The sequence below is a fragment of the Microtus ochrogaster genome, chromosome 2 (genome assembly GCF_000317375.1).
Source record: "Microtus ochrogaster isolate Prairie Vole_2 chromosome 2, MicOch1.0, whole genome shotgun sequence".
Lineage (NCBI taxonomy): Eukaryota > Metazoa > Chordata > Mammalia > Rodentia > Cricetidae > Microtus > Microtus ochrogaster.
In genome coordinates, this window is record NC_022010.1 from 21,503,646 (window position 1) to 21,531,530 (window position 27,885).

The following is a 27,885-nucleotide window of genomic DNA, read 5'->3' on the forward strand; positions in this document are numbered from 1 at the left end:
GTGTGGCTCAGTGGTAGAGCACCTGCCTAGAATCCCCCAGTGAGGGGCTGGGGTGTGGCTCAATGGGAGAGCACCTGACTAGAATACGCAAACTCTTAGGCTGAATACCAGTACAACAAAATGGAATTACTGATCTCTGGAGTCTATGGGAGCCACCCAAGTGAGAAGAAAGTAGGCCTCAAATTAAGAGTCCTGGCAAAGGCACAAGGGTGGGGCTGGGGTGTGGTCAGGGCCTGGACAGCCAGGAGTGGGAGGACTTGGCATGATGCTGTCTTTCATGGGTGGAAGCTCTGGGGAGAGAGCACGGTGGGGCCCAGCAGAGGAGATGGAAGGAAGCCAGCACTGGGGCTGACAGGAAGGGGGCAGTGGAGCAGCTGCGAGAAAGACGCAATCGCCAGCATCCGTGATGGAGCAGAGGGAGACTGGACAGATGGAGATGCCTTCTCCGGAGACTGCGTCCTGCATTCTGGACTCCCACTGCTGAGTCTCTGAGGACACCTGAGATCTTCATCTCAGGATAGACACTGAAGAGAACTGTGTTTGAACTCTAGCACAACAGGCCTCAGTTTCTTCATCTGCACTATGGGTTGGGAAGTCATGCATTCTGTCAGAACTGTTTTTGACCAAAATGGTGGTCTCATCCTTAAACCCACCTTCCCCTCCTAGGACACATTTGGAGAGTACTCTCTTTTCTTTTTCTTCTTTCTTTTCCTTTCCTTTCCTTTCCTTTTATTTCCTTTCCTTTCCTTTCCTTTTCTTTCTTTTTCTTTCTTTCTCTTTTTTCTTTCTTTTTTTTTTTTTTTTTTTTTTTTGAGATTGAGTCTCATTTAGGCCAGGCTAACTTAGAATTCAATATAAAGCTGAGAATAGCCTCCATTCCTGGCTTTCCTACCTTCTCACCTCGAGTGCTGGGATTACAAGCACCGTACCCCCACTCCTGGTTTGTGGAGTGCTGGAATGGAACCCAGGGCTGCATACGTGCAAAATGAATGCTAGCAACTAAGCTACACCCCCAGCCTGATGATCTTTTAACCCGGTCTTATGGAGCTGCTTGCCTCAAACTCATGTGGCTGCAGCTGGTATTGAACTCACGATCCTCCTGCCTCTGCCTCCAGAGTGTGGGGGTGCCGCTCTGATCAATGCACAGAAAAGTCATTTTGATGACCCGCTATGCAAAGAAAGTAAACTATGGCTAGCACGGGGAGGAGCTGTGACTAGCGGGCATTCAGGAGAAGGCCCTGGAGGGGTGTGGTCTAAGAAGTTCCATCTCTCTTCCTGAGAACACCCAACCCCAGGGCAGGGGCTCCAATGACACACCTGTAGGGCCCCTGGCTCGGGAGGGGAGCATTGCAATAGGACTTCTGGTAACAGCCGAAGTCATTGCCGACCCGAAGCACACGGACACCTCCACTGCCACCTGCCAGACCCTCACAGGGCAGCTGATCCAGGGACAGGGGTAATGTCATATAGTAGCCGTCAGTCAGTAGCTGTGGTGAGGTCGGGATCATAGCAGAGGTCTGTGGGTTCTGGAAGTCCCTGGAGGCTGGAGGAAAAAGGGTCAGAGAGAGGCAAGAGCAGGGGCTGTCTCCGTAGCTGTGTTAAGTATACTAATACAGAAGGGTGGTGAGATGGTTCGGTGCTAAAGGGGCTTGCTGCCAAACCTGACAACCTGAGTTTGATCCCCAGGACACACGTGGTGGAAGGAGAGCACCGACTCCCCCAAACTGTCCTCCAAATTCCATGTGAACACCCCTGGACTAACACATATGTAAAACTAGAGAGCGGCCAACGGCTTCTGTCCCAGGAGACGATCTGCAGAGGCCTGGTTTCTCCAGGTGACACGACGGGATTATTTTAGAGAGGAGGGATTATTTTATAGAGACAGGATTATTTTTAGAGAAGCAGGATTATTTTAGAGAGGCAGGGTTATCTTAAAGAAGCTTCTCAACATGGGGGTCGAACGCCCCTTTCACAGGGGTCGCATATCAGCTCTGCATATCAGACATTTACATTGCAATTCATAACAGTAGCAAAATTACAATTATGCAACAGCAATGAAAATAATTTTACGGTTGGGGGTCACCACAGTATGAGGAACTGTATTAAAGGGTTGCAGCACTAGCAAGGTTGAGAACCACTGTCCTAGGGGGACCCAGTGTCTCAAAGGGACAAGCTGTGATCTAACACTCAGTTGGTAGAGTACCTGCCTTACAATATATAAACCCTGGCCTCTGTCCCCACTACCACGTGAACTGGGCAGAAACAAGATCAGACCCTGCCGAGAGAGAGAGAGAGAGAGAGAGAGAGAGAGAGAGAGAGAGAGAGAGAGAGAGAAGGCTGTCCCTGGAGGGCTTTACCCACTGGTTTACCTGGATGTCTACATCAGAGACCAAGTCAACACTGCCATTCTTCAGGTGCCCCAGACAGCCCCTCTCAGCCTATGCCCCTTCCCCCAAGGCCCCAGATCCTCACCACACACCATTGTTGAAAGCCACCACCAGCCAGATGGTATCATTGGCAAAGGCACGCTCATCAAAGACGCACCGAGGCTGCTCCAGACAGAACGTGGTGGCTGTGATCTTCCCTTCCAGGTCCCAGGCTGTTATCTGCGGCTCATAGGGAATCAGGTCTGTGGCCACGGGGAACAAAGGTGAAAAGCAAGCTAGACAGGGCAGTTCTGTGGGCCTCCCCTTCCCCAACCCGTTCTCCCAGCTCAGGAGGTGGGATGGGTTTCAGGTACCCCAGGTCCAAGGGCATCCATTGCGGGAGTTACACTTACCTAGACTCAGGCTTCGGGACAGCCACAGCAGCAGCAGCAGCAGCAGCAGCAGCAGAGGCTGAGGGTGAGGCGGCCTCCTGGTGAACCCCATGGCTGTCACAGCACTTACAGACAGCAGAGGCAGGCTCAGGGGCTGGTCCTGCTACTCCCCACCTCCAATACCTCTGGCCTACAGTTGCTGCTTACTTGGACTGCCAGGAGAGCAGGAAAGACTTGAAAATATGAATTCACCCCTTCTCACTCCCAGCGGGTCCAGCCCATCACAGGGAGGGGCTAGGTGGGCTCCTGTATGGGGCTCCATGCCAGAACTACAGGAGAGGGGCCATTTAGGACCAGCCTTCACATGACCTTTAGGCTCCCCCACCCCAGAGCTGATTAGCTGTCTAGATTGTGGTACCACTTAATTCCCTGCTCCTGGGAGGGTGCCCCCCTCCCCCGTCTGGGCCCAGAACCACATGCCTGAGATTCCTGAACCCTGGGTGCCAGGAGCCACCCTCTGGCCATCCATCCCCACCCAGGAAGTGAGGAGCAGGGAGCAAGCCTGGGGTAGGCTGGCCCTGAGCAGCCCCAAGCAGCTCCGGGACACTGTTGTCCCCTGTGTAGCCTCTGCCCCATGGAGCCACGTCTTCCCCAGCTCTGAACCTCCACGTCCTTCTCCAGGAGAAGACTTTGACCTCTGAAAGGACAGAACAAATCAAACTTTTCACTTACTCAAACCCTTTGAGTCTCATCCTATGCGGTTTTTAAATTGTTTTATTTATTAATTTAGGTTTTCTGAGACATGGTTTTTCTGTGTAGCCCTGAATGTCCTGGAACTTGCATCGTAGACCAGACTGGCCTCAAACTCACAGATTCGCTTGCCTCTGCCTGCTAAATTCTGGGATCAAAGGTGTGTGCCACTACCCACCTGGCCCATTTATCTTTGAGACAGTCTCATGTGGTCCAGGCTGGCCTTGGACTCACTGTGTAACAGAAGGTGATGATGCTCCTGCCTTCACTTCCCAGCTGCTGGGGTCACAGGTGGGCACCGCAGCTTCTGGTCTACGCAGTGCTGGGATGGAACCCAGGGCTTTGTGCATGCTGAGCAAATACTCCGCCAACTGAGTGGCACCCCAGCCCACATTCTATCTATTCTTTTTGTCCATCCCGACCAAAGTTTCCTTCTTCTCCTCCCAGCTCCTTCCCCCCTACTCCTCTGCAGAACCCCTTCCCCAATCCACTTCTCCATTTCTGTTTAGGAAAGGGCAGGTCTCCCATGGGTATCAACAAAACAGGGCATATCAAGTTGCAGTGAGACTAAGCACCTCCGCTTGTATTAAGGCTGGTCAAGACAATCCAGCCTGAGGAACAGGGTCTCAAAAGTAAAAAGAGACAGTTCCTGATCTTTCTGTGGAACAATGGTTTTGTACCCTGTCACTTGTATTGTTTTTAATAAAATGCTGATTGGCCCGGAGCCAGGCAGGAAATATAGGCGGGGCAACGAGGAGAGGAGAATTCTGGGAAGAGGAAAGGTGCAGTCTGCAGTGGCAGTCATCATCCAGACACAGAGGAATCAAGATGAGAATGCCTCCCTGATAAAAGGTACCAAGCCATGTGGCTAACACAAGAATTATGGGCTAATATAAGTTATGAGTTAATAAGAAGCCTGAGCTACTAGGCCAACCAGTTTATAATTAATGTAGACCTCTGTGTGGTTTTTGGGGACTAAACGGCTCTGGGACCTGGCGGGACAGAAACCTCTGTCAACATGATCTCACTGTAACCAAAGCAAGGCCTTGAACTTGCAATTCTCCTGCCTCAGCCTGACACATAGAGCTGGTGGGCCTGTGCAACCAGGCCTGGCTAGTGTTGAATTTACTCTTTTTTATTGTTCATTACATTTATTTCTGTGTTGTAGGAGGAGGGGTTTGTGCCATGGTATGCATGTGGCCAGAGGTCAGCTTCAAGTATTTCCTCTCTTTCCACAATGTGGGACCTGGAGACAGAACTAGGGTCATCAGGGTTGGAGCCAAGTGCACCTATCCAGAGCCATCTTGCAAGCCCCCTTTTCTGAGATAGGTCTATGTTACTCAGTATTTTTTTTTAAGCCCTGGCTGTCCTGGAACTGAGTCTGTAGACCAGGCTGGCCTTGAACTCGGAGATCTGCTTGCCTCTGCTTCCCAAGTGCGGGATTAAAGGCACGCACCACCACGCCTGGAGTTACTCAGTATCTTAATTAAGGTTTCTATTGCTGTAACCAGAAGCAGATGGGAAGGAAAGGGTTTGTTTCAGCTTACAGCCCTCAGGTTACACCCCATCACTGAGAGGTCAGGGTGGGAACTCAAGGCAGGAACTAAAGCAGAGGCCATGGAGAAACGCTGCTTACTGGCTTGTGTTTGCTGAGTGGCTCAGCTTGCTTTTATTTTTATTTTTTATTTATTATGTAGCAGGTCAGAATAGGGCACCAGACCTCATTACAGATGGTTGTGAGCTACCACGTCGTTGCCGGGAATTGAACTCAGGACATTTGGAAGAGCAGGCAATGCCCTTAACTGCTGAGCCATCTCTCCAGCCCTTAGCTTGTTTTCTTATACAATCCCTGACCACCTGCCCAGGAACAGCACTGCCCACAAAGGGCTAGGTCCTTTCACATCAGTCATGAATCAAGAAATGCCCACAGGTTAAGCTGGTGGGGGTGATTTTTTTCAACTGAGGTTCCCTCTTCCCAAATGTATCCAGCCTTTGTCAATTTGACAAAACAAAACAAAACAAAACAAAAGGCCACCAAAAAGTCCAGGACACCCAGGCTGGCCTTGGGATTCAGGGTCCTCCAGCCTACTTCTGAATACAAGCCACCCCATGTTGCCTGGGTTCTCTATTTGGCATCTTTGTAGGGCTCACGCATTGAGTGCTTCACCCCTTTTTAGGGTGAAAATCCTGTCACATGCAAATAACAGACTTGTTTCTTACAGGCAGCTGAGGATTTGGGGTGTTCCAACTTTTTGCCTGTTAGGAACATTGCTACACATTATTTGCATATAACTTTGTTGTGTGGGCATGTTCCAGTAAAATACCCCCGGGAATGAAACTCACAGTCACGTGGTCACCGTTTCTGAGGAACTGTTGCCTAAAGTAAGACAATTTTGCATGCCCAGCAACGAGTAAGTGGCCAGTTCCCCCACCCAGTACTTTAGCAGTTACTTCGATGTATTTGATTTTATGTTTTTGTTTTTGAAATAACTTATTCTATGTCCTTGAGTTGGTGGAGACTTCCCTGCCCTGTCCTCTGGGGGGCTCCAGTGCCTTCGCATGCATCTCCTGGTCCTGAGTTGCACTGCCCATCAATCAATCTCACACAGCACTGTTTCAGGTACCCCAGTCATTTACCCCACTCTGGACATGTTCTTATGTCCACTGTGGGATGGGGAAAAAAGCCTCATGCAAATTAGCCAGGTGCTTTACCACTGAGTCATGCCTCCAGTCCGTGACTGTGTGGGTATGTGCGCGTGGATGTCAGAGGCTTCAGCAGCCCTGGGGCTGGAGTTACAGGCAGCTGTGAGTCACCAAGTGTGAGCGCTGGGAACGGGACTCTGGTTTTCTGCAAGCATGCTATGCACACTTCGCTGCTGAGCCACGTCACTAGGCCCTGTCCGTTCATTTTTTCGCTGCTACATTCCAAGTCTCTACTCTGGATACACTCCCTCAGCAGGTGTGATCTGTGGCATCGTCTCCCTGGATCTCGCTGTCCATCGGTGGCAAAGCTCTAAGACTCCATACGGGAGGCTGTCCAACTGCCGCCCTGAGGCAGAGTGAGTTACAAATGTGGTCTAGAGTGCAGCTAACTTAGGGGCTCTGCCAAGGCAAGCAGTGACCTTGTCCCCAGGGCTGACTTACTGGAGCCTTGGGCTCACGACACTTAGAATCACATGAAAATGTTCTTTTACAATCAGAAGAGGAAGAGGGGGAAGAGCGAGCCAGAGGTTGGGGGGAGCGCACTGAAATGCTTTCTCCTGGACACATGAAGTCACAGCAGCTGTGGTTATCTAGCAACACTATCGTGGACAGGGAAGGGTGTATGAGGCTCCCCGCCCACCTGAGGAGCTACAGGCAGTGACTGCTAGGGGAGAGGGAGTTGCTTCCCTCCAGCAGTACAGCCAGTGCCAGGGAAGAGGGAGTCGCTCCTCCCTCCACAGTACAGCCAGTGCTAAAATGCCCATGTTCCTGCAAATCCTCCCCTCCCATGTTGGTGCAAGCAACTCTACTAGAACTCGGGAGCTCACAGAAATGAGAGAATAGAACGGGGAGAAGTGGAATCAAAGGGTAACCGGAAGTGAAAATGACCAAATAAGGGAAATGTAGGAACCTGCCGGGTGTGGTGGTGTACGCCTGAATCCCAGGACTAAGGAGGCTGAGGCAGGGGGATTTTATGGTTTATAGTGAGACCAGGTCTCAATGACCAGGGCCTTAGAGGACGGCACCCGAAGGTCCTTGCCCAGCTACTGTGCTTCTGAGCATCCTCTTGACTGGGAAGCAGGGAGACAGCACAGTCTGTGTGAACAGCACTCTGTAAGGGAGGCTGTATGGTAAGGATGAGGGTGGCTTCGGGGACCACACAGCAAGTGTGTGTGTCACCAGAGTCTCACTGCTGAGCTTGGTAGTCTTTATCCTTGCTTCTTAGGTGGCTTCCTGCTCCACACACCAAGCTAAGTGTGCCATACGAAGGGACATCTCTCTCTCTCTCTCTCTCTCTCTCTCTCTCTCTCTCTCTCTCTCTCACACACACACACACACACACACACACACACACACACGCGTGCACGCATGCGCGCACACATGCTTCTACACAGATACACGTTGGCTGTAGGGTCTTTATTGCAAAAAAAAAAAAAATCTGAGGTATGAAAAGCTGGCCAAAAGCTGAGAGGAATAATAGGCCCTGCTCACCCCTTGTTGGGTCACAGCCCACCCGAGGCTGGAAGGGCCCTTTCCCGTCTGTGCACTGAGGTAGCTCCAGCTTAAGCCTCCGCAAGTACAATACTGAGGGTGCCCATTTTCTAGGCAGACCCCAGCCCAGACAGGAGGGTGGCAGGAGAGGCAGGGAGAAGCCCCAGCTTCAGGAGGGGATGCATCCTGCACCCCAACAAACATTCTTGCCTCTCAACAAAGGCACACCTTCCTGCCCACCCACCCACCCAGGGGGAGTTGGGGCGGTCGACAGAGGCAGGCCCAAGGGGTCACTGCTGCTCCAGGCAGTCCTCGGTGACTCCCTGGGCAGCCAGCTCAGCCAGCACATTCTGCAGGTAGTTGGGGTCTGGATAGCCATGGCCTGTCAGGTTCCGGTCCATCTCCGTCTTGTGGTGGATCTCATTCCACACTACTGTGTCTGTCTCACCGGTCGTGCTGGATGTCCCCACAGTAAAGATGAGCCGTCTCTTCCAGGCCACCTTCAGGAGCTCCAAGACCTGCCCAGGAAAGTGGAAGGAGGCCCTTTGACAGCCACCGGGGCTCTGCTCTACCGCACTGCCCGTGGCTCATGCACTCCCAGACACCGACCCGCACGTGTGGGCACTCTGGAGCACTCCACACCAGCGCTGACCCAGCCCAGCCCTCTCCATCCTGGTACCACTCTCCAGGTGGCCTTCCCTCCAAATCTGACTGGACCAGCTGCCTCCCTCACTCCTGCAGGCCTCCTGCCCTCAACATGGCCTCCACTATCGCTTGGGGCAAGGAGTGAGACTCGGTGGTAGATCCTGGGCAGAGATAAAGGCTAGCAAGATGGCGGTGGGCGACCCGAGCTTGACGCTCAGGACCTAACAGAGAGGGAAAGAAGGAACTCCAGAGCCGCAGCATGGCCCTCCCAGCCCCACAACCCCAAATAAAAGAAAAACATAAGCAGAGCCCAGCACACCATCACCCAGGAGCCCAGTGAGTGTGGTGTTGTAGAGGAGGGATTGGGTCTCACTATGTAGCCAAGGATGGCTTGGACTCCACCCACCAAGTGCCACTGTGCTCGGTTCATGGGGAGCTGGGGACCAAACCCAGGGCTCTCACACCCCAGGCAAGCCTGCTACCAACCGAGCCACACCCCAACATACTGTGGCTTCAGAGTGCCTGACCTGGAGCAGCCTGGAGCTTTCTCAGCCTTGGTTTGGGCCCTGCCCTTCCCCAGGCTCACTTCCAGATCAGTTTTTCTGTGGATCTGGACGTTTCTTCCTACCCCCCAAGTCCTTGCTGAGGTCCCAGGCTGGCGGGTGTCCCTAGTCTGTCCTGCGGCTGCTCACTATCCTGACCCAGCACGAACCCCAGCTCTCTGCTATGGAGCTGCTGGAAGGGCCAGGTCACATCTCTCTAACACGCGTGGGTCCCCGGTGAGGGGAAGCAAACAGGGTGGGGGTGGGACTTACCTTGCGGCCTTGAGGATTATCTGGCAAATAGCACTGCCGGGGAAAGCCTCGGGCTGTGAATGGTTTCCCAGGGCTGGGGTGCTCAGGACCCTGTGAAAGGAATGCAGACAACTTGATGGCAGAACTGTGGCAGGCTGCAGCTCACGTAACATGGAAGCCTCGTCCACAGCCTAGCCTGCCAAGCTTGGTCTACTCCTGTGCCAACACTCAAAAGTCAGTGGAGTCTCCCAACCACGACCACCTGTCTGTCACCTGCACCACCCGATGGCCTGGCAACTTGCTCTTTCCTAAGGACACTGTAAACTCTGCCAAGGGCAAGGATGGACATTCCTGCTTCTCCTGCCTTTCTCCATGAACCCCTAGAGTGGGATTCTGACATGGAGCTCAGTACTGGGCCTTTTAGCAAGGCTGCTCCTTCAGCCTTCCACCCGGACATGTGAGCCCCACAGAGCTCGCCATGCTCTTCTGCCCAGACGTCTCCTCCTGTGGACGGCCTTCCCAACCCCCAGCACTCCTCCAGGCAGGACCATCCTGACCCCTATTCTGGGTGTGGATGTGGAGAGCGCAGTGGGCAGAAGAGGGGAGCTCAGGATCGGTGATCTGGCCAGGTCCCTGGTGGGGGGCTGGCCCTCACCTGGATGCCATGTTGGATGTTGTAAACAATGAGTATAGTCCCGCAGTCTTCGTGGCCTGGGAGAGACGTATGGTACCTGAATACCTCCATCTTTCCCCTCGGCTGTGTTCCAGTCTTCTCCCCATAGATGGCTTTGCAAGATGGACACTGCAGACTCCCGTCCTGGAGAAGACAGATGTGACAGCCTGAGCTAGCAGCTCCCAGCACACTTCAACAGTGATGTCCAGACGGCAGAGGGGGCCAGACCCCAAAACTAACTATAGAGGCTGAACTGTGCACACCACAAACCCGATTCTCATTCAACTGGCGAGATACGGGGAGACTGGCACATGGTAGGAAAATGAGGGTCAAGTCTCCACTTAGTCACCTCCCTGCACATGGCTGTCACGAAGTGCACAAGGACGCTAGCATCAATGACTGCTGTCTGACTTGGTCCCCTCCACCTTCCTACCCCTGACTCCATAGGATAGCAGCTGTGTTAGCTGTGAGAAGGGGCATGGAACCTGCAGTCAGGGGTGGGTTAGGGCCCTAGACAGAGTCCTAAGCTTCTTGTTTTTATTTAGCTAATTCTTTATTAATGTATATTTCTGTGTATGCACACACATCTGAAGGTCAAGAAGACAACCGTATGGAGTTGGCTTCTCCTGCCACCTTTACATGGACTCAGACTTTACAGAAAGTCTCCTTTACCTGCTGAGCTATTTTGCTTGCCCTGTTTGTCTGAGGAAGGATTTTACGCAGCCCTGGCACTCCTGAGCCCTTGGCATCAACCTCCTAAGTGCTGGGAAAGCAGGTGTCCATGCATGGTGCCCTGACTACTCAGGCTGACTACTCAGGACTGTCATAGAAAGACAGAAGGCAGGGAAAGCGGGTAGAGGATATAGCCCTAACGGAGAAGCCGAGGATCCCTCCCTGAGGCAAGCTGGAGGAGTCATTCTAGGCAGGGCTCTACCACTGAGTCACACCCCAGCCCCTCACTGGGGGATTCTAGGCAGGGGCTCTACCACTGAGTCACACCCCAGCCCCTCACTGGGGGATTCTAGGTAGGGGCTCTATCACCGAGCTATAGCCCTAGCCCCAGCCCTTATCTGTTTAATCAGGAGTGAGCCCACACTTTTCAATCTCACAGCTCAGCATCTGCCTTTCAGCCTGCTGCTGTACCAGCACCAAAGATATCTTAGGCTACTTTTTGGTTTTGTTTTCTTGAGACAGGGTCTCTCTCTATAGCTCAGGCTGGGCTAGAACGTATGCTCCTACTGCCTTGGCCTCCTGAGTGCTGAGATCCCAAGTATGTGACAGCACACCCAGAGGTAGCAGGTCAGCGCAGTCCCCCAGAGGCTGTGGTACCTTGTTCCCATTGCAGTACATGGCCAGCAGGCACAGCAGGTGGAAGGTATGGCTGCACTTGGTGAGGCGGCCCACAGCCATGGGCCCGAGGCTCCTGCTGGCAGTCACATCACTGTACCCGGAAGTCACAGACAGCTTCTCCATGCAGATGATGCAGTCCTACAGGGAAGGCACACAGCACACGCTTGTCCCTGCACGCCTACCACAGCATTCACGTGCCAGTACTGGGCCACAGTACGCCAGTGCAGGGGTGAGGGAGGAGCCCTGGCTCTGTCAGAAGGGAACGCTAGGCCATCATCTCAGTCACTGTTCCAGAGCAGGGGACCACAGAGCCACCTCTCATTTTGTCTTGAAGGGCTGACCAAAAAACACAGGCCATGAGGCCAAAAGAGCAACCCATGGTTCTTACCAGAGACAAGAGCCAGAGAGGAAAGGGTGTCCCTTGGACAAGGCCACCTTGTTCCTTCACAAAGCAGGCCTGAGCGGAGTCAGTCATGCCTGCCTCGCAGACTGAGGAGAAAGCTCACTGCTCAGGACTTCAGCTTAGCCACGGGAGGACTTCAGCTTAGCCACGGGGTGAGAATGAACTCTGGCCACCTCATCTTGGTAATGTCTGTCCAAGATGGAAGGTTGGAGCCAGCCCCAGGTCCTGGAGCGCAGTGTCAGCCTCCTACAGGCCCTGAGGGTTGGGGCCCTCCTCCAGGGACACATACCTCATCGGGGGCCATTCTCAGCTCCTCAGTGTACTTTCTGATCACGTGCTCCGGCTCGGGCTTAGACGCCCCTTCTGGAAGAGAGCAAGATGTGAGTGCTGTCCGGGCAGGCAAGGTGGGGAGAGCAATGCTGAGGAAGGGAGCAGGCAGCAGTCCCAGCTGCAAGGAGGAAACGTTAGCAGGGCGGAGTCAGGAAAGTTAGCTCAAAGGACAGGGCAGCCTCCAGTGCAGGCACAGGATGCTGACACCAAACCCGGGCCACCTGCTCAGGGGCAGGGCCGGTCATGGAGGCAGAGGATCCGCAACAGAGCAGCACATCCCTGAGCCACAGCCCCCAGAAAGCCACGGAGAAGAGTCAAAGAGCAGCTCTGGGAACAAAGCACCCTCAGTAGATCCCAGGGGTCCGCCTGCCCAACTGTCAGCACCCCACACGGAGATTTCAGGAGAGAGGTAGTTTTGAGTCTAGTGGGTGTGGAGCAGGGCAATGTGAGCAACTGTGGACACTGAAAATGCTGTTGTAACACATTGCACCCCTTCCCACCTTGGGGCTGGAGGATCTGGGCACACACCCACTGAGCTCTGAAGCCGAGTGATCCTGGAAGTGACCATGGCTGGCTGTGTATGAGTGTGTGAAGCGGGGGAGGGGGGAGCCCTAAACCAGGGCCCAGAAGTCTCCAAGCAGCAGGAGTTGGGACAGAGGGGGCAGATGAAGGACCAGGGAGAACAATGCAGCCCTGAAGCGGCTCCCAGCCAGGGGTCCCACTGTCCAGTCTAAAGTCACAGTGGGGATCTTGTTTGAGGCCATCTTGCAGCCTTCAGCCTATGGCTGCAAAGATTCATATCTGAGAGTGGACCATAGGACCCTTCTGGACCAGAGAAACGGGTGACAGCCACAGGAAGAGGTGGCTTAGTGTAGAAAAGGGGGATGTGGGGTTTGATTCTCGTTCATGTGCAGTGATCAAATCCTACCACTTCAGAGACCCAGGAAATGTCAGCTGTCAGCTCCTGGACAAGTAGAAACCAGCAGAGGGTACCACGTACATCCCATATATGCCTGCCCTGTGACTCACTAAACACCCACATAGACACACACACACCTCACAATCCCTGCAAAGCACTCACACTCTGGCCACTGGCAAGAAAACCAGACAAAAAGAGCAACAGTCCTGCCGCTGCCACACAGGTAGGACTCCTCTAGATCTGGGGTCCGGTGAGTCAGGCACGGCGGTGCCTGCCTAAGAGGCAGCACTGAGTGTGCAGCTCGACTCAAAAACAGGAGACAGGGAAGCCTGCGGATACACAGACCAGCATCCAGGTAACCTCGGGGCCTACCTCTGCTCAGAACCAGCTAAGCATCCCGCTGCCCGCTCGCCCACACAGCCTTCCAGAGCTGAGCTTCAGTTACCGGCATTTCTCAAAGTGGTCAGCCACAATTAATCTCATGAGAGTCACCTACACCCAAGAGGGCCAGAGGGACTGCCAAGTGTTTGTGTTCGTCACAAACTGGGTGTGTTGAGAAGCTGCCAGCCTGCCCCGTCCACAAATCTGTCTCTACAGAAGCAGGTTACAAGTGTGTGCAGAGAGCTGGGGCTTTTGGCTCAGTTGGTAGACTGCTTGCCTAGCATGTTTGAGGCCCTCCCTGGGTTCCACACCCAATGCTACCTGAACTGGGTGTGGTGGATGCCTGTAACACCAAGGCTTAGGAGGTGGCAGCAAGACAGAGGTTCAAGGTCAGTGAGGCTCCCAGAAGAGACAGCAGTACTGCGATCTATCGGCAGCCAGGTCAACACCGCGGTTACGCATCCTCAGTAACAAGCCCGTTACCCTATACTGAGTCAGAAAAATGCCGGTAGCCACTTCTGCTGCAGATGAGGGCAGGGAGAAGAGGTGCAGAAGTAGAGGGGCCATGGAGGGCAAAGAAGAGTCTATGCAGCAAGAATTGGAGGAAGCTGAGCAGGGCCAGAGAGTGTGTGTGAACCGGAACTACCTTTCACGGACATTTTCCTCAGCCTCTTAACTGAGCTGTGACCTTTAGAGGCCGGACGGGAGGCAGGAGGGCCGGTGGGCCGGGGTGCACGGCTAAGACACACAGGGAGTCCAATGGCTGACAGCACACTCGTCATGCCTACACGGGTGCGAGATCAGACATGCAGAGGGACAAACGTTAGAAGGAGGCACTCCACACTCGGTGTCCATGACCCTGCTGGGAGTGAAGCGGTGACCCTGGGAATGGCCATCAAGACCGGGAATCCGTACTTCAGGCCAGACCCCAAGTTCCCTAGGAGTCTACACAGGCCACTGCCGAGCCTGTGCCCACAGCATGCGGGGAGGGGATGGGAGGACAAGGTGACTTTAGGAGAGCAGAACCACAACAGCCCAGAGGCCTCTGTGTGGCATCTCCCCATAAGAGGTGCAGGGAATGAGGAGACAGGGTGCGGCAGGTTGCAGCCAAGCTGTGGCAACAGGGGCAGTCCCAGCAGGGCAGGCGTCAAGGGCCTGGGGTCTTGTCTTGACTCTGTGCTGGAGTCACTAGGCCTGGCAGGCCTCTGGAGAGGGGCTGTCCACCGCTGTCCCCAGCCTGTCTGGACTGTGTGTGTAATAATGGTGATGGCCGACACTGTCAGCTTCACCGGCTCTAGGACCATGGGGAGACAGCTCCAAATGACCTGGGTTAACTGAGGTGAAGACCACTCTACCGTGGGCAACACTGCCCCCTGTGCCGCGGCCTGGACTGAAGGGAAAGGAGAAGGAGGAAGCCAAGCACTCATCTCTTTCTGGCTTCCAACTGGGGCTGCTGTCCCCACCATGTCCCCAAACCGTGAGACAAAAGCACCCTACTGTTCCCTTCCTCTCTCCCTCCCTAGTTCTTGCTTGGTGTTTTCTCAGCTTTAGTGGCACCGCTGAGGTGGGACAGCGGCCAGCTCCCACTGAAGCCACCCCAGGACCCCGGCTGTGGACACCCTCGTCTACTAAGAAGGAATCTCCAACAGGCAGCAGTGTTGACACTGGACAGGTTACTGTCTCCAAACCATAGGACTGCCCATACTTGGGACCCTCTTCCGATGCTGCCCCCTCCTGCACTCCCCCTGGTAACCTGAGAGAGACGTCCTAGGATAGAATGCTCTCTTGCTGGAGGTCCTCGTCCCTGTCACACTGTCAACCCACACAGAAACCAGAGTCCTCGGAGTCTTAGCCTGGCTCCAAAGCACCCCCTCCCAGGAGTGACGCCCCGCTTCTTAACCACTGTGACAGCAGCTTTGCTGGTTCTCTGCAGCACAGGCCTCCAGGGCTGGGCAGTCCTCCAACGTGCCATTCCTTTCCAGGACAGGAAGAACTAGAGAGCGCCACCTGCACCGGAGGTGTTGCGGAAGGGCTGCAGGGCAGCCAGGGCCACAGTTCTCAGGTAGGCCACAAGCCACACTGGGGACAGAAGCAGATGCCAGCAACAGCCTGGGCAGCATGGCAGAGGCAGCTGGGGAGCACGTGGTAGCCTCTCACTAGGAGGCACCAAAGCACACACCGGAGAGGCTGACTGGAGCCACCAGAATGGGTCACCTCAAGGAAGACCCCATTCCAAACACATTCCTGGGTAGTTCCCACAGGAAATGGGGGCCGTGTAACAGAGGGACAAGGGGTGCAAGTGGCAGAAAGATAAATAGGGATGGATTAGCTCTCCTTCAGAGAACCCCAATACTTCGCAATGACCTACGGACTAAAATGTGGCCCCCACCGGCACCCTGCTGGGGTGTCAAGTTGACAGATGGACTTGTGACATTAATACTCTCAACCTGACATGACCTGAAGTCACCTGAGAGACAAACCAAGTCTGAGAGGAGCATTCAGATTAGGGTAACTACGGTGGAAGGCCCACTCTAACCACGGGCAGCAGCATCACTCAGCTTTCTCTCTGCCTCCTGACTCTATGTAACATGACCAGCTGCCTCACACTCCCGCTGCAGACGTCCCTGCCAAGATGGACTGCATCCCCTGGAACCGTAAATCAAAATAAATGCCCGCTGTACTTGAGGTGCCTGTCAGTATTTAGCCAGTGACAAGGAAAGTCACTAATATAGCCATGCTTCCCCCCGTACCGCAGGCACTGAGCAGGTGTCCCCCACTGTACACACTCTGTGGGTGACAGTCACATAGATCCCCGCCACCTCAGCTTCTCTAAGGTGCTCTACTTCCCTTTGTACCTCGCCTCTGAAACCCCTCAGGCTTGTTTTAGCTGGTATTCCCTCACATGAGCCCCAAAGGATAAGGATGCTGTTGACCCACTATTTTCTGCCTTACACCCTGGGCAATAAATACACTTATCTTGGAGGTGTGTTATGTCTTCAGAGGAGCAGAGACATCTCCTGAAACACTAATGTGATAATTCAGCCCCCAGGAACCAAGTCTCAATATTCCTTCACCATCCAACACAGTGCCTAGTCCTACAACTCCAGTCACACACACAAAAAAAACCCTAAATCGGAATGAAGATGAGATGTCTAGAAAGGAAGTGACCTCTGGGCTGGGGACGTGGCTCAGCTGGCAGGGTGCTGGCCTAGCATGCCCGACGTCCCGAGTTCCATCCTCAGTGCTCCATAAGGTGGGCATGGTGATACAGCCCTCTAATTCCACCATGTGGGAGTGGAGGCAGGAAGAGAAGGAGTTCATGGCCATTCTCAGCTACACAGTGAGTCTGAGGCTAGCTTGGGCTACATGAGATTATTTCAAAAACAAAAAGTGCCCACTTCAAAGTTATGGAATGATAAAACATGAACACCCAAGGGCCACACCCTTCATATCTGCCGCACCCTGCTGAGGCGGATTTTACCTAGGTGTGAGCCAGGCTGCACATGGCTTCCCTACCGTCTAACCACCCGGTGCAATGGCAGGGGCTCCCTACAAACACTGACTTCCCCTGTGCAGCTGTAATGAACAAGAGTCACTGCACTGTTCTGTCTTCCTTCACGTTTTTGGTCTTTTTCTGCCAAGGTGCACATCCTTAACTGCAGTATTAAGGAGGCAAAAGCAAGCAGATTTCTGTGAGTTCAAGGCCAACCAGGGCTATATAGTGAGACTCTGCCTCAAAAATATAATTTAAAAAGTCTATTTTTAATTATGGGTTTACTTGGGCACACGAAAGGATGCCCTGGAAACGATTTAGAGGCAGTGTGAGCTGCTTGGTGTGTATACCCAAGAATCAAAAGAGTGTTTTAAAAAAAGGTATTTCCATTTATGTGTATGAGTGTTTTGCCTGCATGCATATACATGTAACATGTGTGTGTCTGGTACCTGCAGGGGTCAGACTAAGACACTGGGTCCCTAGAATTGCAGTTACAGAGGGCTGTTAACTGCACACGGTGCATGGAAACCATGCTCAGGTCCTCTACAAGAGTACCAATGCTCTGAACTGCTGAGTTCTCTCCAGCCTGCCTTCCTTTGCATACACTCCACAAGTAGCAAAGGACCTTGGTGGCTCCAACATCGAGGGTGTTATGAAGTACCAGCACGCATGGTTACAGAGAGCTTCATGGACTCCAGAGGTGCCTTTTCACATCCTATGCAGTCTCTCCACAAAAGCCAAGGGCATCCACCCTTCCTCTGCGCACAGCTCTCCTGAAATGGACAGCCACACAACCAGTACCGCTGGACTGCTCCACCTGCCTACGCCACAGCCATCGCCCCTGTCCAGTGCTCTTGCCTAACTCAGGACACCAATCACAAAGTAGCTAAGGGTACACTGTGCCCCAGTACAAGCTGGGTATAAAAAAAGAAAAAGATTTCAAAACAGACAGAATTCAGGAGGCTGAGGCAAGAAGATGAATACTGAGATCCTATCTCAAAACAGAAACTAGCCGGGCGGTGGTGGCGCACGCCTTTAATCCCAGCACTCGGGAGGCAGAGGCAGGCGGATCTCTGAGTTCAAGGCCAGCCTGGTCTACAAGAGCTAGTTCCAGGACAGGAACCAAAAAGCTACGGAGAAACCCTGTCTCGAAAAAAATAAAAAAAAACACACACACAAAAAAACAAAAACAGAAACTATAATCCCAACCGTCAGGGAGCTGAGGTATCAGGCTCAAGAGCTTAAGGCCTACATGGAACCCCTGTCTCAAACCAAACAAGATCTAATTAGGGCTAGGGATATGGCTCCACTGGTAGGGTGTTTGCTAAACATTCACCGAGCTCTGAGTTCCACCCCTAGGATCTCATACAGGGGGCATAATGTACATGACCAATTCTGTCACCTGAGAAGTGCAGGCAGGAGGATCCATCAGTCCAAGGTCAGCTGCCACCAGCCAGGGCTACATGAATTTTGTTTAAAAAAAAAAAGAACGATAGGATGCAGCCAGGTGGGAGGCCGGGAGATGGCTCAGTGGAAAAGGTGCTCACAGAGTCTCACGATTTGAGTTTGATCCCTGGAACTACATTACAGAGGCAAGAAATGACTCCTACAAGCTGTTCTCTGACCTCCGTACACGGTCCACGGCATGCCCTCCGCCACTCCTCCACACAAATAAATGTTCATTCTAAAATGTTCTAAGGGTTAGGAAGATAGTACAGTTAGTTTAAAAAAAATACTGTGCCAAGTATGTGGAACTAAATTTGATGCCCAAAACGTACAGAAAAAAGCTAAGCCCAGCAACTGTAATTCCAGAGCTGGGGAGGCAGCCCCAGTCAGACCCATGGAGCTGGCTGGCTAGGGAGTCAGGCAGCCTAGCACAACCTCAGAGTCCCAGGCCACTGAGAGACTGACTCAGTCATAAAAACCAAGGTGAACCGTGCTGAAGGGCACCACCCGAGGAAGTCTTCTGGATCCCCTGCCTACACACTCACAAAACAGACCAAAAGACAGAGTGCCCAGACCTAGGGGCTGGAGAGACAGCTCCGCTGTTAAAACACCTGCCGTTCTTGCAGAGGATTCAGGTTTGCTTCCCAGCACGCACATGGTAGCTCATAACGGCCTGTGATTCTAGCTCTAAGGAATCCAGTGCCCTCTTCTGTTCTTTTCAGGAACCTGCACTTTGGTAAACACACATACATTCAGGCACATACATATACATAATAAATCATAAAACACACACACAAGACCTCACTAAGACCAAAAGGTCTCATGTCTCCCTTAAGGGCCCTGTAAGGAAATGTTCTAACTACAGTTCAAGTGGATGAACTACTAGAAAAGTCCACCAGTCCTGACATCCCCCCAGGGTAGGAGAGTATATCACTCACCCCAAAGAGGAACTGGTCCCCAAGGAGCACTTTGGACTTCCCTGAGGACCCACAGGGTGCCCTCCCCACTAAGCCCCATGGGACATAGTCTGTTAGGACACTTACCTGCAAGCGCCTGCTGGACCCTGCTGGGCTTTGGCATCTGCACGGGCACAGTGGTGGGGGCACTCCCTGGGCTGCTGGAGGAGGGACCGCTGGGGAAGGAGGCACTTGGGGAGAAAAGAGAGCAAACTCAGTGGATGGTGTCGTGCTGAGAGCAGCAAATCTGCAAGCCTGGGAGGTTCTTTGGCTGCACTTTCTCAGAAGCCTGTGGGTGGAGGCCCGTGCACTATTTCCTCAGGCAGTTCAGAAACTCTGAAGACAAGGCATTCAACCAGGTTTCAGATAGACTTTTAAAAGGCATTCGGTCACTTACATACTGTGTTCCAATTAAAAACTGAATCATTCATTCATACATACATACACATATACACACGTATGGAGAGCATGGGGGCAACGAGATGGTTTGACACTGTATTTGTGAACTTTCCATCACTGAGCCTGGCTTCTGAGTTCAATACCCAAACCCACAGGGTAGAAGCAGAGAACCAATTCCTGCACGTGGGCTGTGGCCTACACACTAGATAAGTATATGCAAAAAAAATTTAAGGCATTCAGCTGGGCATTTTGGCTGGCACCTGCTTATAATCCTAGCACTCAAGAGGCAGAAGATTTGACAGGTGTTCAAGGCCAGCCTAGTCTGAGCTCAGAGGCAGCCGGGGGCCGGCCGAGGCGAGGTAGTTAAGACTGTCTCAATAGCGCAACACAGAAACAAAAACAGGAAAAGCTCTGTGGGTACCTGAACAGGAGGCCACTGTAGCAGGCAGTAGAGCCCAACACTGCCAGTAATGGGAAAATCAGTATCACATACATACTATGCAGCCAGTTAGATCTAGTACTATGTCTGTGGAATTCCTATCAAAATGAACCCCCAAAATAAACCTTATGGATTTGATATTTTTAGTAAGTGAAGGTTCTGGGGGTAGAGCACTTATTTTGTGTTTAAGGCCCTGGGTTCTAGCCTTAGCACTGCAACAAAAATCAAAATTTTAAGGTTTTTTGTTTTGTTATTTTTTTTAGACAAGAGTTTACTCTGTAGCTTTTGGAGCCTATCCTGGAACTAGCTCTTGTAGACCAGGCTGGCCTTGAACTCACAGAGATCCGCCTGCCTCTGCTTCCTGGGTGATGGGATTAAAGGCGTGCGCCACCACCACCCAACAGGTTTTTTTTTTTGAAACAAACCCAAGAGCCTTGCTCTTATCCGCTGTGGCACTCCAGTGCTCACAAAATAAAACTTAAATGAAATTTCTAGAGCCTGAGGGGATAGTCCGAGGGTAAAAGCTTACTATACAAGCATGAGGAACTGATTTATCCTCAGGGCTTGCAGGCCAGCCAGTCTAGCTAATCCCTGAGCTCCAGGTTCAGGGAGAGGCTCTGTTTAAAAAAAAAAAAAGGAGGAGGAAGAGGAGGAAGGCAGAGGCAGGTGGATTTCTTTGAGTCTGAGGCCAAGCTTGGTCTACATAGCAAGTTCCAGGACAATGAAAATAAAAATAAGCAATTAGTGCTGGGTGGTGGTGGCACACACCTTTAATCCCAGCACTTGGGAGGCAGAGGCAGGTGGATCTCTGTTGAGTCTGAGGCCAGCCTGATCTACAGAGTGAGTTCTGGGGCAGCCAGAGCTACTACACAGAGAAACCCTGTCTCGAAAATACAAACAAAATAATAAGTAAATTCAAAAAGGTGGCATGAGAAGACACCCAGTACATGTCGACTTCAACATGCATGTACACACATGAACACATATACAAACACATATTCCACAAATGTGAGTGGAGTTTACCACAGTGACTATGATCGAAGTTATTCATTTGGTTCTCGTTCCTCATGTTCAAAAAGCAACAACAGGCAGACCTGGTGATACAGGCCTGTCAGCCCAGTTATTCTGGAGACTGAGGTGGGGGCACCAAGTTCAAGACCGGCCTGGACAACACACTGAGACCTTGTTTCAAAGTAAAAAGAGGACATGGAGCCTGAGAAATGGCTCCGTGGGTAAAGGCACTTGCTGACAGGCCTGATGACCTGAGATCAAGTCTGACATGGTGGAGAGGACTCACTCCCGAAAGTTACCCTCTGACCGCCAGGTGTACATGGATAAGCACATACAAGTGTGTGTATATAGGAATGTATACACACACAAAATACATACATCAACATAAAAAACAGACTTGTGGACATAGCTCATTGGTAAAGCTTTGCCTAACTGAAGTGAGGCCCTGGGTTCAATCCCTAATACAAAATAAATGGAGCGGGGCTGAGGGAAGGTCTCCTACATGGTTTAAAACAGAGTACTGTTCCAGGGCTGGCCTGAGCAATAAAAGGTTTTATTTGCCAGTTGGTAGTGGTATGCACCTTTAATCCCAGCACTCAGGAGGCAGAGGCAGGTGGATCTCTGAGTTTGAGGCCAGCCTGCTCCTCAAAGTGAGTTCCAAGATAGCCAGGGCTACCCAGAGAAACCCTGTCTCAAAAACCAAAACAAACAACTGAATTCTCTACAAATAAGATAGCCTAGTGTGGTGGGGCTTCAAAAAGAAGGCTGGGGTAGGCTGGAGAGACGGCTCCATAGATATCACATGGTACCACCACATGCAAGCCATTATGGTTTGGGACAGAGTTCTTCAAGAAGAGTTGGCCAAAGGCCTGAGTTCCTGCCAGCGCCTCCTCCTTCCCACTCCTGGGGCCTCCCGGGCCTTTCCATGCATCCCTGCCCATTCTGGTGATGAAATGTGAAGGTTACAAAACCTTCCCGTGGGGTCACACTCACTGGCCCAGCCCAGAACTTGGGAGGCGCTCAGGCACAGCCGAGAGGCACTATCAGGCTCCTGTACAGCCTCCAGTGTCTGCCCTAGCCCTGCTCCAGAGATAGCCACAGATCACAGAAGTCGGAGGGTAGAAACTACAGGCTGCTGGTGACCTCATCCAGCTGGGAAGCTACATGCCCAACCAGAGCTGGACTGGGGGAAGGCCTCCTACAGGGTCTAACACAGCAGTGCTCCCTGGCTGGCCTGGGCAATGAGAGAGGTTTTATTTGCCAGGAGGTCATGGCACGCGCCTTTAATTCCAGCACTCAGCAGGTAGAGGCAGGCGGATCTCTGTGAGTTCTAGGACAGCCAGAGCTAGAGTAAGTTCCAAGATAACCAGAATTACATTGAGAAACCTATCTTAAAAAAACAAAAAGGAAAAAAAAGGCAAGAAAGTTTTATTTGAATCTCATGAATGTTCTCTACAAATAAGATAACCTGATGTAAAGGGACTTCCTGTCCCCTCTACTCTAAACCCAAAAAGAAGGATGGTTTGGGGGCTGGAGAAATGGCTCAGAGGTTAAGAGCACTGACTGTTCTTCCAGAGGTCCTGAGTTCAATTCCCAGCACCCACAAGGTGACTCACAGCCATCTGTAATGAGATCTGGTGTGCCTGAAGACAGAAAGGGAGGAAGGGAGGAAGGAAGGGTAGCTGGGGTGCACTGAGAGGGGGCTCTGTGACAGTCAAAGAACTGGGCTGAGGTATTGATGTTACCTGACTTGCTGTCAGTCAATGTAAACTCCACCCTCCCTGGGCCTGTTTCTACCTTTCTCCTTATTTTTCCCTTCAGCTATGGTAACAGCCCAAGCTAGCCCAGAACTCCCTAAGTAGCCGAAGATGACCCTGACCCAGTTTCCAACTCTAGAGTTGCCATTTACAGTTCTGGAGATTAAACCCAGGCCTTCTTAGGCAAGACTCTAATTAAACTACAGCCCCAGACGACATGCTCCCGTTTCCTTAGATATGTATCCCAGGCTGTCCTCAAACTAAGTGCCAGGATCACAGATGCATGCCACCATTGCAGGCTGGTCTCACCTCTCCTCTCTGGGAACGGGATGATCTGTGATGTAAATTACTCAGATACTCTGTGTGAGAGGGAGGGCACCCAGAAGAGCAGGATGCCATGCACCTGCAAAGCCAGCTTTTCGGAAGCAGAGGCAGGCGGAGCACCCCAAGTTTGAGACTAGAGTAAGCTACATAGTAAATTCCAAGCTAGTCAGGTCACACAGCAAGACCCTGCTTCCCAATAAACACATCCATACATGCATGCATTCATACATACAACAAAACATGCCCTTCACCCATCACCTCTCCAGATAGCAATGAACTTGAGCCCTGAATCAATACCAGGAGGAGGAGAAAGGATTGCAGGAGCCAGTGGGGTCAAGGACACGACAAGAAAACCCACAGAATTAACTAACCTGGGCTCACAGATGTTCAGAGTCTGAACTGACAACCAGGGAGCCTGCATGGACTGACCTCGGTCTTCTGCATGTATGTTACAGTTGTGTAGCTTGGTTCTCTTGTGGCACGCTGACAGTGGGAACAGGTGCTGTCTCTGACTCTGACTGGCTTTTGGGATCTTACTCCTCTTATTGGGTCACTCTGCCCAGCCTAAGTACAGAAGGAGGTTCTTAGTCTTACAACTTGCTATGCCATGTTGTGTTGATACTCACGGGAGACTGGCCCTTTTCTAAACAGAAAAGGAGGAGGAGTGGATTGGGGGCTGGGAACAAAGGGGGGGATGGGAGGAGAGAAGGGAGGGGAAATGGCAGTTGGGGTGTAAAATAAACTTATTTAAAAAAAAGGCCATTAGGCCGGGTGGTGGTGGCACACGCCTTTAACCCCAGCACTCGGGAGGCAGAGGCAGGCGGATCTCTGTGAGTTCGAGACCAGCCTGGTCTACAAGAGCTAGTTCCAGGACAGGCTCCAAAGCTGCAAAGAAACCCTGTCTCAAAAAAACAATAAATAAATAAATAAATAGATAGATAGATAGATAGATAGATAGATAGATAGATAGATAGATAGATAGAATTAAAAAAAAAGGCCATAAAAATCAAAGTTTGAGACCATACAACTTCCCAACAAGAGAAAGTTGTCTAAAGGAGAAAGCCACGATTCTAGAGATGTGGTCCCTGGCCATCACCCCATTCCCAGGGCTTTCCTCACCAGAGACACAAATGGAGAAAGCTGGACTCCACACCAATATAAGGGACTCTGAGTTTGTGTTGGTATGTACATGTGTGCATGCATGTTTTCGTATGTATGTGGAGGCACATAGACATCATATCAGGCACCATCCTCAACTGTCTTCTACCTTATTCATTAAGGAAGGGCCTCTCAATCAAAGCCAGAGCCCACCAATATGAGCTTGCCAGCCCCCTTGCTCTGGGGACCTTATCTCCCCCCTTCTGAAGTGGAATTCTGAAGACTGCCACACCCCCCAGACATTTGTGTGATTTTCTGGGGCTCTGAACCCCATCTTCACACTTAATCAAGTGCTTTAATCATGGAGCCACCGCCCCATCCTGACTTCAATACTCTACTTAACAGACCTTGACACAGGAGGAGAAGCAGAAGGAAATCCCAAGTCGCCCATCCTCAACCCTGGGCCTGGGCTGCATTCAGCACTGATCGGGACACACTGAAGAGTCTCTGAGGGAGCCGGGCGGTGGCGGCGCACGCCTTTAATCCCAGCACTTGGGAGGCAGAGGCAGGCGGATGTCTGTGAGTTCGAGGCCAGCCTGGTCTACAAGAGCTAGTGCCAGAACAGGCTCCAAAACCACAGAGAAACCCTGTCTCGAAAAACCAAAAAAAAAAAAAAAAAAAAAAAAAAGAGTCTCTGAGGCTCGACATACTACAAGGTGGACATGCCAAGTCTCACTCCAGAGCTTCCATTTTTATACAGAGTGGTAGGTAGAATTAATCCAAAGCCCAATATAAATATCTGAAGACAAGCCCCCCACGTCTTCCAGGAGCAGAAGACAGACAAGTTCCCAGGGCCTTCACTGAATTAAAAGTTCTCCAGCAGCACTGGAGCAAAGGAAAATTCAGGGGCCAGCAAGGTGGCCTAGCAGGTAAAGAGCCCTACCCTCTGCATGCCTGATGACGGCCTGACCCAGGACCCTGTGGTGGGAGAAGAGAATTGGATTCCACAATCTGTCCTCTGATCCCCGTGCTTGTGCTATGGCACATGTATGTCTGTGCATGTGTGCGTCACACACACAAATGTAATGAAAAATATTTTACAATAGCTGAGCATAGTGGTGCATGCCTTTCATCCCAGGAAGCAGAGGCAGAGAGAATTCTTGTGAATCTGAGGCAAGCCTGAACCACACAGTGAGTCCCAGAACAGCCAGACTACACAGTGAGATCCTGTCTCAAAAATAAGTTAATTAAGTTAGGCATGGTGGCGCACACCTTTAATCCCAGGACCCGAGAGGCAGAGTAGGTGAATCTCTGTGGGCTCAAGGCCAGTCTGGTCTACAAAGCAAGTTCCACAACAGCCAGGGTTGTTACAGAGAAACCCTGTCCCAAAAAGCCAAAAAAATAAATAAATAAACAAATAAAATTTAATAAAGAAAAATTCTGGACCTGCAACACACAAAGAGGACAAGAGAACCAGGGATGCAGACCAACACTGGTGACCCGAGGACGTTCTCATCGCGGCGGGAGGGGAGGAGCCTCAGAGCAGCAGCAGAACAGGGCAGATGCTGTTGGGTGTGGGTGCTGTAGGCCCAGCAGTTGGGAGACTCAAGAGGATCCAGAGTTCAAGCCAATTTGAGCTACACACACACAGTCCAAGGCACCAGACTACACAGCAAAACCCTGTCTCAGTAAGTGGGGAGGGCCGGTGGGGGGCAGGGTGAGGTGGCTCAGTGAATAAAGGCCCAGGCTGCCAAACCTGAGGACATGAAGGGATCCTTAGCACCCACATGAAGGAAGGAGAGAACCAACTCCCATGAGCCGCTCTCGGCTCTACACTTACAGTGTGGTAAGCACACACATAAAATAAACTAACAAAATTAATATATAAAAAAAAAAACTACAGCCAAGGGCTGGAAAGATGGTTAAGAGCACCAGCTCTTCTTCCAGAGGACTCGGATTTGATTCCCAGCACCCACATGGTGGCTCACAACCATCCGTAACTCCACTCCCAGGGGACCCAACACCTTCTTCTGGCCTCCTCGGACATGCACTCACCTACAGATCGTATACACCTATTTATTCTAATCTTTTTTAAAAACAAGGTGAACAGGTCCTGAGGTAGGACACCCAAGGATGACCCCCGGCTTTCATGTGCCCACAGCACACATAGATTCTTGTCTTACCCAAGTTTGCAACCACGTGTTAGGCCACATTCATGACTACCCTCAGCCAGATGAAGCCTGTGGGTACAGGCTGGCCACACCTGGCTAATGTTCCAAAGCTGCCAGGCCTCACCACCACCCTTCATCAAAACACTAAGCAAGTTGTCCCGCCCTGCATTACAGAGACAGGTGTGAGCATGACACATTCTGGAAAGTTTTTCAGCACCCTCCTGAGAGCACATTTTGCTGCTTAAAGGGATGAAACTCCAGCTCTAAGGAAATGTAGTTATACCCAGAAGCTCAGGTACAAATGACACGGCTTTATCTGGAATGCACGTTCCCGGGGGGCACGGGCAGTTTCACCCAGACTGAGCAAAAAGGGACGGTAAACCGCACGTGTTTTAAGAACAAAACCAAAAGGGTTTGAGTTTCCACAAAAGCCTGGGAAGTCACTTGCTCACAGTCTGGGTGCTGCAAACTCTCACCCAATGCTGCTGGCCTCCCTCGGCTTTGAGACTTGTTACCACAGCCCCTGGGGAGAAAGAGGGGCCAAATGTTTGCCTTTGTCCAGGGCCAGCTAGGGAAGAGATCAGGGGGTGAGTTAAGCCCCAAGGTCTACAACCCATCAGAGCAGCGTGCTTGCGGAAGGCCACGGGATAAATCAGACAGAGGCTGGCAACATGCCGCCACGCCTGCGGACCCGAGGGCAATCCCCAGGACCTACCGTTCGTACTCTGACCTCCATGAGCACACACCAACCTTCGCACATCCCTCCCAGCTCCTGAAAAGCCTGAGGGAACACGGAAGCACAGGGGCTTATACCTGCTTGCTCTGAGGCTGCCCAACTAACACAGCAGGCTAGCCCAGTTCCTCCTGGCTCCTGCCACCCGGCAAGTAGCAACAGGCAGCATTTGTCCAGCAGCAACAAGCTGGCCCAGTGACCTCCTCCATCGTATGCCTGGCCCGCCAGAGTCCTAGCAGTGTCTACAGGCCTGTAAACGGAGAGAAGGGACCCCCAACCAACAGGAGCCCCATACCAGGAGGAAAGTCTGACTATCCTGAGTCCCCAGTTAAGAGTTTGCCTCAGCAGGGCTTGGAGGTTCACACCTACAATCCGGCACTCATGAACTGAAGGAGCCAGAATCCGAGGACAGCCTGAGCTACACAGTAAATTCTAGGCCAGGCTAGGCTAAAGAGTGAGATACTGCTTGGGACAGGGAGAAGACAGTGAAGGAGCAGGGAGGGTCGGGAGAAAAAGAGCAGAAGAGGAAGAGGAGAAGGAAGACAGGAAGAGAATGATTTACCTCAAAATAACCTGTGAAAAGTCAGCAGAGCTGAAACTCTGTTTCAGTGTTCGAGGCTGATCCCTCAAGACCAACCCCTCGCAGAAAGGTGAGTGACTGGAGAGAGGGGCACCGCCTCCTGGAGCCTTACAGCCTCGTCCATGTTAGAGCCTGTACAGGACTCAGTGACACCTGTCTGCACTCCCAGTTCTCAGAGGAGACAGACACACATACCCCAGCTCTAGAGACACCCTGGAAGACACCGATCCAGGCCCTCTATCACTGGTTGAGTAGACCCCTCCTCACGGCCTCCCTTCTTC

General features: G+C 52.0%; 2 protein-coding genes across 3 annotated transcripts in view; both read right to left on the minus strand.

The window, feature by feature from the left end:
* The window catches only part of Upk3b (uroplakin 3B), a 7,161-nt gene extending 3,891 nt beyond the window's left edge, over positions 1 to 3,270 (minus strand). Inside the window, exons 1-3 of the mRNA XM_005344601.3 lie at positions 2,780 to 3,270; positions 2,480 to 2,629; positions 1,318 to 1,543 (exon numbers count right to left, since the gene is read on the minus strand). Coding sequence (XP_005344658.1) covers positions 1,318 to 1,543; positions 2,480 to 2,629; positions 2,780 to 2,870 — 467 coding nt within the window. The 5' untranslated portion in view covers positions 2,871 to 3,270. The remainder of the gene's footprint in view (positions 1 to 1,317; positions 1,544 to 2,479; positions 2,630 to 2,779) is intronic.
* Positions 3,271 to 7,628: 4,358 nt separating this feature from the next.
* Dtx2 (deltex E3 ubiquitin ligase 2) overlaps positions 7,629 to 27,885 on the minus strand; it is a 40,649-nt gene continuing 20,392 nt past the window's right edge. The window contains exons 5-11 of one of the 2 annotated variants that reach the window (XM_005344598.2): positions 19,180 to 19,283; positions 13,844 to 13,981; positions 11,857 to 11,930; positions 11,144 to 11,302; positions 9,797 to 9,958; positions 9,163 to 9,252; positions 7,629 to 8,220 (exon numbers count right to left, since the gene is read on the minus strand). In XM_005344598.2, the coding sequence (XP_005344655.1) occupies positions 7,993 to 8,220; positions 9,163 to 9,252; positions 9,797 to 9,958; positions 11,144 to 11,302; positions 11,857 to 11,930; positions 13,844 to 13,981; positions 19,180 to 19,283 (955 nt within the window). In that variant the 3' untranslated portion in view covers positions 7,629 to 7,992. The remainder of the gene's footprint in view (positions 8,221 to 9,162; positions 9,253 to 9,796; positions 9,959 to 11,143; positions 11,303 to 11,856; positions 11,931 to 13,843; positions 13,982 to 19,179; positions 19,284 to 27,885) is intronic. The other variant, XM_005344600.2, reaches the window with a different exon arrangement.